This window comes from Procambarus clarkii, chromosome 19 (assembly GCF_040958095.1).
Source record: "Procambarus clarkii isolate CNS0578487 chromosome 19, FALCON_Pclarkii_2.0, whole genome shotgun sequence".
Lineage (NCBI taxonomy): Eukaryota > Metazoa > Arthropoda > Malacostraca > Decapoda > Cambaridae > Procambarus > Procambarus clarkii.
In genome coordinates this window covers 25,263,894-25,275,156 of record NC_091168.1, presented here as the reverse complement: position 1 = coordinate 25,275,156, position 11,263 = coordinate 25,263,894, and the positions used below count along the sequence as shown (strand labels likewise).

General features: G+C 51.0%; 1 protein-coding gene across 1 annotated transcript; it reads right to left on the bottom strand.

The window, feature by feature from the left end:
- Positions 1 to 934: 934 nt before the first annotated feature.
- On the bottom strand, positions 935 to 2,436 carry LOC138366342 (uncharacterized). Its single transcript, XM_069327375.1, has 2 exons — positions 1,729 to 2,436; positions 935 to 1,219 (listed from the first exon to the last, which is right to left on the bottom strand). The coding sequence occupies exons 1-2, from the start codon at positions 2,434 to 2,436 to the stop codon at positions 935 to 937; spliced, it is 993 nt and encodes a 330-aa protein (XP_069183476.1).
- Positions 2,437 to 11,263: the final 8,827 nt, after the last annotated feature.

Below are 11,263 nucleotides of genomic sequence, written 5' to 3'. Positions count from 1 at the left end.
TGCCCCTGCTGCTGCTGCTGCCCCTGCTGCTGCTGCCCCTGCTGCTGCTGCTGCTGCTGCTGCCCCTGCTGTTGCTGCTGCTGCTGCCCCTGCTGCTGCTGCCCCTGCTGCTGCTGCCCCTGCTGCTGCTGCCCTTGCTGCTGCTGCCCCTGCTGCTGCTGCCCCTGCTGCTTCTGCCCCTGGTGCTGCTGCCCCTGCTGCTGCTGCTGCTGCCCCTGCTGTTGCTGCTGCCCCTGCTGCTGCTGCCCCTGCTGCTGCTGCCCCTGCTGCTGCTGCTGCCCCTGCTGCTGCTGCTGCTGCTGCCCCTGCTGTTGCTGCTGCTGCCCCTGCTGTTGCTGCTGCTGCTGGTACTACTGATGTAGCATCCTTGGTGCGTTGCTGCTGCCACTGCCACCTCTGGCACTGTTACATAACTCCTGCAGCGCCGGCCACTGATGCCTGCCTCTTGTAGTTACTGACGCTTCTGAGGGGCTGGTATGCCAGCTGGCTCCACGACTTAAGGACCACTTTACTACTAACTTACGAAACCTCTACATCTTTCCTCGATCATAGCGTCTTAGGTTGTGTATATTAAACCGTGTAACGAGCTGGGAACACTGCGAAGTGGGTCTCGACCCAAGGTTATTGTTGTTATAAGTAACCTCGTAGTGATTCGCAGCTCGTAAAATGGTTCATAAATGTAAACAAACTTGGTTAAGGAAAAAGATGGATAGGTTTCGCGGCTGTTATAAATACTTGATGAAATCCTGGCCAAAGTGGAGTCGTGGCCGTGCACACCCTTGGGTACACACTTGGCCACACCCTTGGGTACACACTTGGCCACACCTTTGGCCTCACCCTTGGCTTCAACCTTGGCCTCACCCTTGGCCACACCCTTGGCCTCATCCTTGGTCACACCCTTGGCCACACCCTTGGTCACACCCTTGGCCTCATCCTAGGTCACACCCTTGGTCACACCCTTGACCTCACCCTTGGCCTCATCCTTGGCCTCATCCTTGGTCACACCCTTGGCCACACCCTTGGCCTCACCCTTGGCCTCAACCTTGGCCTCACCCTTGGCCTCACCCTTGGCCTCATCCTTGGTCACACCCTTGGCCACACCCTTGGCCACACCCTTGGCCTCATCCTTGGCCACACCCTTGGCCACACCATTGGCCACACCTCGCAGTACAGAGGAGGGTGTCAGCTTGCAGTCAACAGCTATACGAAACGGATAATACTATGCAAAACAGAAGTTAAAATTCAGGATGATATGATAGCGTGACCATATACGCCAGTGAGTCTCCCTCGCGACATGACCTGCTGCTATCTTGACCCGCCGGGGGAGGTGGGGTGGGGGGGGGGGGGGGCTGGCGTATATACGCACTTCTACCAAAAGTATCTCGATTAATTATCCACGAAATATATCAAATTCGGTAGATGAGGAATTCATCCCATCGTCAAGCTATGATCGTCCAGGCTGTGGCTGTTCCCCGAACACGAGTTTGATAAAATGAACACGCAAAGTAAAGAAAAATTGGATTTACTTAAAGATAAATGCATATTATGATATATTGGTGTTGAGGAAGGCCCAGGCATGTTGAGATAACTTGTTTGTTTGTTGGCAAGTATTCGTATTTTTTTTATTTGCCGGGAAAAGCATTTTGAGAGTTGTTTGAATGGGAAGCAATTGTGGGTTAACGAGCGTTTGGTTAGTGTTGAGGCTGCCCTGGAGGACGAGAGGCTGGCCTGGAGGACGAGAGGGTGGCCTGGAGGACGAGAGGGTGGCCTGGAGGACGAGAGGGTGGCCTGGAGGACGAGAGGGTGGCCTGGAGGACGAGAGGGTGACCTGGAGGACGAGAGGGTGGTCTGGAGGACGAGAGGGTGGCCTGGAGGACGAGAGGGAGGCCTGGAGGACGAGAGGGTGGCCTGGAGGACGAGAGGCAGCCCTGGAGGACGAGAGGGTGGCCTGGAGGACGAGAGGGAGGCCTGGAGGACGAGAGGGTGGCCTAGAGGACGAGAGGGTGGCCTAGAGGACGAGAGGGTGGCCTGGAGGACGAGAGGGTGGCCTGGAGGACGAGAGGGTGGCCTGGAGGACGAGAGGGAGGCCTGGAGGACGAGAGGGAGGACAAGAGACTGGCCTGGAGGACGAGAGGGTGACCTGGAGGACGAGAGGGTGGCCTGGAGGACGAAAGGGTGGCCTGGAGGACGAGAGGGTGGCCTGGAGGACGAGAGGGTGGCCTGGAGGACGAGAGGCTGGCCTGGAGGACGAGTGGGAGGCCTGGAGGACGAGTGGGAGGCCTGGAGGACGAGAGGGACGAGAGCTTCTTCAGCTCGGGAGCTGAAGAAGCGAGAGGCGTTCAGGGAAGGTGTTCGGAGCCCAGGAGCTGAGGCATAGGCAACAACTCGGCCTAATTGGAGAATTAATGGTGGTTTGCTCATAACCAAGAGAGCCATTACTGACCTAATTTAATCACAGAACTACTATTATAGTTGTTGTTCACCATTAGCGCTACAACTCACCATTAGCGCCATAACTTACCATTAGCGCCACAACTCACCATTAGCACCACAAATCTCCATTAGCGCTACACCTCACCATTATCGCCACAACTCACCATTATCGCCACAACTCACCATTAGCACCACAACTCACCATTAGCGCCACAACTCACCATTAGCACCACAACTCACCATTAGCGCTACAACTCACCATTAGCACCACAACTCACCATTAGCGCCACAACTCACCATTAGCGCCACAACTCACCATTAGGATGTTCTTCCCCCCCCCCCCATCCCCTCCACACATAAAGAACAGGTTTCTAATGAGTGTTGTGTACAGGTAATTGTTGCTCACACCTGACCACCTCCACAAGCTCCAGAAATTAAACCAAGAGGAATATTCTTTAACACTGCGTCAGTATATATATATACATATATATATATATATATATATATATATATATATATATATATATATATATATATATATATATATATATATATATATATATATATATATACGCTGATAACGGTAGAGAAGCGGGCGCTTGTAGATGTTATCTCTCAGTGTTGTACTAGATGGAACAAAAGGATGGGGGGGGATGGCTTGTAGAGCCCTGCGTGGCTGGCATTACTGTAGAGGACGCGGGATATGGCTATCCGCTAACGCAATGGAGATTTATTAGATCCTTAGGCGTTATCAGCGAGGTGGGCTGCTGGTGCCAGTATGTGCAGAGCCTTACAGAGCTCCTCTTGTACGGTGTTGCAACTCCTCTCTCTCTCTCCTCCTCCTTCTCTTCCCCCTTCCTCTTACGCACCCCCTTCCTCCTACGCACCCCCTTCCTCCTACGCACCCCCATACGCCAGGGGGATTTATCGCGGTTAGTAACGTTATCTGGCCGGGTCGTTGGATCGCAGGGGGCCCGGATTATTACGCTCAAAGGTGGTTTTGTTTTGCAGCGCTTCTTGCGACACGAGACTGGGTCAGGAGGGGGGTAGATGGGGTCGAAGAGGGGGAGGGGTGAAGTGGGGGATATGGCTTAGAGGGGAGGGATGGGGGGTTAGGAGGGGGTGATGCAAGCCAAGATATATTGCATCTTGGTGACAAATCTTTTTCTCTTATCTGGGTGAATGATCTGGGAGTTGAGGTGTAGCAGATAGTTTTGGTGCTTTGTGAGGGGACAGTTGTTTATTGGAGAACCTGGGTTGGTTTGTCCTGGTGTTTATGTCGTGGTGGTAACGCCAATGACCTCGAGTAGATCCAGCGGGTCCAGTCAACAGCTGTGACCCCAAGGAGAACCAGCGGGTCCAGTCAACAGCTGTGACCCCAAGGAGAACCAGCGGGTCCAGTCAACAGCTGTGACCCCAAGGAGAACCAGCGGGTCCAGCCAACAGCTGTGACCCCAAGGAGAACCAGCGGGTCCAGTCAACAGCTGTGACCCCAAGGAGAACCAGCGGGTCCAGCCAACAGCTGTGACCCCAAGGAGAACCAGCGGGTCCAGTCAACAGCTGTGACCCCAAGGAGAACCAGCGGGTCCAGTCAACAGCTGTGACCCCAAGGAGAACCAGCGGGTCCAGTCAACAGCTGTGACCCCAAGGAGAACCAGCGGGTCCAGTCAACAGCTGTGACCCCAAGGAGAACCAGCGGGTCCAGTCAACAGCTGTGACCCCAAGGAGAACCAGCGGGTCCAGTCAACAGCTGTGACCCCAAGGAGAACCAGCGGGTCCAGTCAACAGCTGTGACCCCAAGGAGAACCAGCGGGTCCAGTCAACAGCTGTGACCCCAAGGAGAACCAGCGGGTCCAGTCAACAGCTGTGACCCCAAGGAGAACCAGCGGGTCCAGTCAACAGCTGTGACCCCAAGGAGAACCAGCGGGTCCAGTCAACAGCTGTGACCCCAAGGAGAACCAGCGGGTCCAGCCAACAGCTGTGACCCCAAGGAGAACCAGCGGGTCCAGTCAACAGCTGTGACCCCAAGGAGAACCAGCGGGTCCAGTCAACAGCTGTGACCCCAAGGAGAACCAGCGGGTCCAGTCAACAGCTGTGACCCCAAGGAGAACCAGCGGGTCCAGTCAACAGGAGTGACCCCAAGGAGAACCAGCGGGTCCAGTCAACAGGAGTGACCCCAAGGAGAACCAGCGGGTCCAGTCAACAGGAGTGACCCCAAGGAGAACCAGCAGGTCCAGTCAATAGGAGTGACCCCAAGGAGAACCAGCGGGTCCAGTCAACAGGAGTGACCCCAAGGAGAACCAGCGGGTCCAGTCAACAGGAGTGACCCCAAGGAGAACCAGCAGGTCCAGTCAAGAGGATACAAGAACCAGGACACAGCCATGATAGAGGGGCGAGCATGCCTGACACACACCAGAATACATTGTAAAATATATAATTAATTTATTATTTTTTCGTTCGCTGACGCGAGGGGGAAGAGGGAGGGGAGGGTCAGGGAGAGGAGAGAGTGAGGGGAAGGGAGAGGAGAGAGTGAGAGGAAGGGAGAGGAGTGAGGGGAAGGGAGAGGAGAGAGTGAGGGGAAGGGAGAGGAGAGAGTGAGGTTAAGGGAGAGGAGAGAGTGAGGGGAAGGGAGAGGAGAGAGTGAGGGGAAGGGAGAGGAAAGAGTAGAGGGAAGGGAGAGGAGAGAGTGAGGGGAAGGGAGAGGAGAGAGTGAGGGGAAGAGAGAGGAGAGAGAGGATGGGACAGGAGAGAGTGAGGGGAAGGGAGAGGAGAGAGTGAGGGGAAGGGAGAGGAGAGAGTGAGGGGAAGGGAGAGGAGAGAGACAGGGAAGGGAGAGTTTGGTCCTACCAAACAGCTGACCAGTCTACTATGAACGTACAAACAGCGCGAATCATCAATGATTGTTAACCGCGCCTGTTCATTGCCGGTGTACGAAGCGGTGTACAGACTTGGACACGCGGTGTACACTCCGACTGTGTTAACTCACTCACACCTGGAGTGGGAGCTCTGGGAGGAGTTGTGCTCCCCACAAGCCCAGCCTGAGGCCAGGCTTGACTAGTGAGTGTGTGATCTAACCAACTGTTGCTTGGAGCAGCCTGCAGGCCCAACTACCCTCTTAAGTGCTTGTCTTCATGAATAACAAAGCAGTGTGTGTGTGTGTGTAAATTATCTACTGTGGATTTAATGGGTTGTATATCCACAGTAACCTCAATATAACTCAAGTTGGGGGTGAGGAAGATGGGGTGTGGTGGGGTGAGGAAGATGGGGTGTGGTGGGGTGAGGAAGATGGGGTGAGGAACACGGGGTGTGGTGGGGTGAGGAACACGGGGTGTGGTGGGGTGAGGAACAAGGGAGGGGAAGGGTGCCACAGGTAATGGTCTCCCTCGCTGGGTGCTGCTCGTCACGTCCTCTCGAGGCCAGATATTTAGCCCTCGTTTACGAGGCATGATTTAGACCAGAGGTGAGGGGAGGGGGGGGGGAAAGGGGAAGTGAGGGGAGGGGGGGGGAAGGTGAGGGAAGAGCAGAGGTGAGGACAGGGAGCTGTATTGTATTACATAGAATACTGAATAAAACTGTACTCTCCTGAGCGCAGGCAGGAGAGATACATAATAATTTACACATGGAAAATAGTAGAGGGGCTGGTCCCAAACCTACACACAGAAATAACACCACATGAGACCAGAAGACATGGCAGGATGTGCAGAATACCCCCATTGAAGAGCAGAGGTGCAACAGGTACTCTGAGAGAGAACTATCAACATCAGAGGCCCGAGACTGTTCAACACGCTTCCACTACACATAAGGGGCATAACTGGCCGACCCCTCACAGTGTTCAAGAGAGAACTGGATAAACACCTCCAAAGGATACCTGATCAACCAGGCTGTGACTCACAGCCTGGTTGACCAGTCCAGCAACGAGGAGGTCTGGTCGAGGCCTGGTCGACTCAGGCCTGATCGCCTGAGTCGACACACCTGAGCATCGTCAGGCGCAATTGACAAAAGCCGTGAGAACTACAGGTATCCGGGGGGAGGGGGTAGCAGGGGGGGTGTAATTGAGGGTATCCGTGCAGACGATGCTGTCGGCTAGTTTCTCAAGCTATAACTCAACGCGTATGCATGCGTGCGCATGCGCCAGTACGAGCCCATGACAAGTTTGTGCAGGTCTAGGACTCAAAATTGGACTTCAGCTAACACCTCTCTCTCTCTCTCTCTCTCTCTCTCTCTCTCTCTCTCTCTCTCTCTCTCTCTCTCTCTCTCTCTCTCTCTCTCTCTCTCTCTCTCTCTCTCTCTCTCTTATAGTACGTTTTCACTTTATTGCTTGAGGTTAGAGTTATGGGTACAAGACCAGAGTGTGTCAAGGAACACGTCACCTGTCATCAGTGTGTCAAGGAACACGTCACCTGTCATCAGTGTGTCAAGGAACACGTCACCTGTCATCAGTGTGTCAAGCAGCACGTCACCTGTCATCAGTGTGTCAAGCAGCACGTCACCTGTCATCTATGTGTCAAGGAACACGTCACCTGTCATCAGTGTGTCAAGGAACACGTCACCTGTCATCAGTGTGTCAAGCAGCACGTCACCTGTCATCAGTGTGTCAAGCAGCACGTCACCTGTCATCTGTGTGTCAAGGAACACGTCACCTGTCATCAGTGTGTCAAGCAGCACGTCACCTGTCATCTGTGTGTCAAGGATCACGTCACCTGTCATCAGTGTGTCAAGCAGCACGTCACCTGTCATCAGTGTGTCAAGCAGCACGTCACCTGTCATCTGTGTGTCAAGGAACACGTCACCTGTCATCAGTGTGTCAAGGAACACGTCACCTGTCATCAGTGTGTCAAGCAGCACGTCACCTGTCATCAGTGTGTCAAGCAGCACGTCACCTGTCATCTGTGTGTCAAGGAACACGTCACCTGTCATCTGTGTGTCAAGGAACACGTCACATGTCATCAGTGTGTCAAGGAGCACCTCACCTGTCATCAGTGTTTCAAGGAACACGTCACCTGTCATCTGTGTGTCAAGGAACACGTCACCTGTCATCTGTGTGTCAAGGAACACGTCACCTGTCATCAGTGTGTCCAGGAACACGTCACCTGTCATCTGCGTGTCAAGGAACACGTCACCTGTCATCTGTGTGTCAAGGAACACGTCACCTGTCATCAGTGTGTCAAGGAACACGTCACCTGTCATCTGTGTGTCAAGGAACACGTCACCTGTCATCTGTGTGTCAAGGAACACGTCACCTGTCATCAGTGTGTCAAGGAACACGTCACATGTCATCAGTGTGTCAAGGAACACGTCACCTGTCATCTGTGTGTCAAGGAACACGTCACCTGTCATCAGTGTGTCAAGGAACACGTCACCTGTCATCAGTGTGTCAAGCAGCACGTCACCTGTCATCTGTGTGTCAAGGAACACGTCACCTGTCATCCCTAATGCTCCAGAATGCTCCCACAGGTAACAAGAGCCGTGCTCTGCTGGACAGAAATGGTTTGGCACATTTTCTTTCACCTAATACCTTTGTTCACCTAGTATTCAATAGGTTTCATGGGAGTTATAGGCATGTGTTGTGGGGCTGCATCCTGGGGAAGAAAGTCAATAGTTTGACCTGGGGGGGGGGGATGTCGATCTAAGAGAGAGTTTATCATATTAACGACTTTAAACAAGGTGATTAGTTCTTCCTTCATTGCTTGGTTCCTCCCAAACCTCTTGCCAATCTCCCTTTGTGAAGGGGGTTTATCCTGCGGTCGTAGAAGGCATCAATGTTAATCCTGGACAGGCATCAATGTTAATCCTGGACAGACATCAGTGTTAATCCTGGACAGGCATCAGTGTTAATCCTGGACAGGCATCAATGTTAATCCTGGACAGGCATCAGTGTTAATCCTGGACAGGCATCAATGTTAATCCTGGACAGACATCAGTGTTAATCCTGGACAGACATCAGTGTTAATCCTGGACAGGCATCAGTGTTAATCCTGGACAGGCATCAATGTTAATCCTGGACAGGCATCAGTGTTAATCCTGGACAGGCATCAGTGTTAATCCTGGACAGGCATCAATGTTAATCCTGGACAGACATCAGTGTTAATCCTGGACAGGCATCAGTGTTAATCCTGGACAGGCATCAGTGTTAATCCTGGACAGGCATCAGTGTTAATCCTGGACAGGCATCAATGTTAATCCTGGACAGACATCAGTGTTAATCCTGGACAGGCATCAGTGTTAATCCTGGACCGGCATCAGTGTTAATCCTGGACAGGCATCAATGTTAATCCTGGACAGGCATCAGTGTTAATCCTAGACAGGCATCAATGTTAATCCTGGACAGGCATCAATGTTAATCCTGGACAGGCATCAATGTTAATCCTGGACAGGCATCAATGTTAATCCTGGACAGGCATCAGTGTTAATCCTGGACACTGTGTTGGGTGCAGCTCTCTGAGCCCGGCGCCTCTTCCTATCAACATGGCCACGTGTGTCATCAGCTGGCCTGATGACACACGTGGCAATGTTTATCAACATAGCCACGTGTGTCATCAGCTGGCCTGATGACACACGTGGCAATGTTTATCAACATAGCCACGTGTGTCATCAGCTGGCCTGATGACACACGTGGCAATGTTTATCAACATGGCCACGTGTGTCATCAGCTGGCCTGATGACACACGTGGCAATGTTTATCAACATAGCCACGTGTGTCATCAGCTGGCCTAATGTCTGCCTGAGGTGTCTAACACACTTCCTACACTAACTAGCACCGCTGCTGGTCTCTTGATCCACTACACTGTGAGGTGGGCAAGTGGCACCATCTATTGCGATGGCCTGTCGTGTAAGCTATTTCTGAGTCATTGAGAAGATAGATGACCAATTGAAGGAAAAATCAACTGGAGGGTTTTTTCAATATTTTCAAATTTTTCAAATTGTAATCCTATATATATATATATATATATATATATATATATATATATATATATATATATATATATATATATATATATATATATATATATATATATATATATATGTTTCATTGAATATGACCGCATATTCTGTATTTATTATTTTCTGGTTTAGGGCTTCTATCCCTCTAACTATTTTCTTAGCATCAGGGCTTAATTGGAATAGGAGTTCTCCAAAACTCATTTTCGTACTTTTAAGGTGAAGAAAAGAAGTAATTTACTATAGAGTGTATTACACTTATTTGTATAATTTGCACGACGTTTCGAACCTCCATGGTTCATTCTCAAGTGAACAGATCTTACAATACTAGTTGATTTTATACCCGCATTAGGTCAGGTGATAATACAATGAAGGTGAAAAACATGGGGGGATACATAAGGGATAAACATAGGGGCTGCAGAAGGCTTATTGGCCCATACGAGGCATCTCCTATCTAAACACAAAGATTAATCCAGTGTAATTGGCCTGTTATGTTGGACATTGTCTTCTGTGTTGGCATCGATATGTTCTTGTCTTGTCCTTACTCTCATGGTGGGTAGAGTAAATAGTTCCGTGATTTGGGTGTTCATGGTAGGTCGCTCTATTCTTATGTGAATTGCCTCAAGAATTTGTAATCTTCTTGAATCTTGGGTTTTGTCTATTATGCAAGTATTCTTGTTCAACATTTCTCTTGTTAGATTAATGTCATGGGCTTGTCTCATGTGATTCCTAGGGGCACCAGATTGAAGATGGCATGTCAAACGCCTCGTCAGCTTGGTCGACGTCATACCTATGTACTTACATTGAAGGTTACATCCTTCGTGGGGGCAAGTGTACATGTATACAACGCTTGACTGCTGTAGAGGGTTCTCCGTCGGCTTCGGGCTGAGTTTGAAAGAGTAACTCAGGTATTGGTGAACAACGGATATAGCAACGCGGAAATAAACGCTGCTATAAGAAGACACTTGGACCGTTGGTATAATTCAGAACCTAGAACAGAAACCACAACACCCCCAATAAAATTATATTACAAATCAACCATGCACAGTGAACATATAAAAGAGGAAAGAATAATGAAAGAAATAATCCGTAAAGGAGTAAAAAGCACTACTCCTAACCAAAACATAAACCTGATAATATTCTACAAAACCAAGAAGACTTCCGAACTCCTTATCAAAAACAGCCCGAAGCCGACGGAGAACCCTCTACAGCAGTCAAGCGTTGTATACATGTACACTTGCCCCCACGAAGGATGTAACCTTCATTGTAAGTACAATGTACAAAGTGAGTGAGAGAGAGAGAGATGACGAAGATGTCTGTGTGTCAGACACAGACAGACAGATAAGCAGAGAAAGAAGGAAGGAAGGAATTATCAGGGGAAAGCGCCAAGCCCTTATGATTTGACAAGGAGATAAGGAGAATATATAAGTTAGGGGGGGGGATAGCAAGTTAAAAATTACCTTGCATATTTGTCGCCACTTTTCTGGCCATCGCAGTGATCCAAGACGCACATTGTGAGCCCCCGTGAGGTAGTGCTGGGGGGGTGGGGGGAGTCCGGCAGGACCAGTGACCAGGACCAGTGACCAGGACCAGTGACCAGGACAAGTGACAAGTGACCAGGACCAGTGACCAGGACCAGTGACCAGGACAAGTGACCAGGACAAGTGACCAGGACCAGTGACCAGGACCAGTGACCAGGACAAGTGACCAGGACAGAAGAGCGCGAGGTGGAGGCGGGGGGCGAGTGTCCCAGCATCAGCCACTCACCCTCAAGTGCCAGAGATGACCACGACTCGTCGGAATGTGTAGTGCCGAGTGCTTGCGAGCCGCCGTGACCCCGGTGGTGGTGGTGTGCCAGCACTCTGGCTTGTGACCAGGAGGAGACACACAC

Coding starts and splice junctions, on each gene's coding strand:
- LOC138366342 (XM_069327375.1), bottom strand. CDS start 2,436: ATGGCTCTCTTGGTTATGAGCAAACCACCATTAATTCTCCAATTAGGC. Junction 1,220..1,728: donor GCCACCCTCTCGTCCTCCAG/GCCAGCCTCTCG, acceptor TGTTTTGCATAG/TATTATCCGTTTCGTATAGC.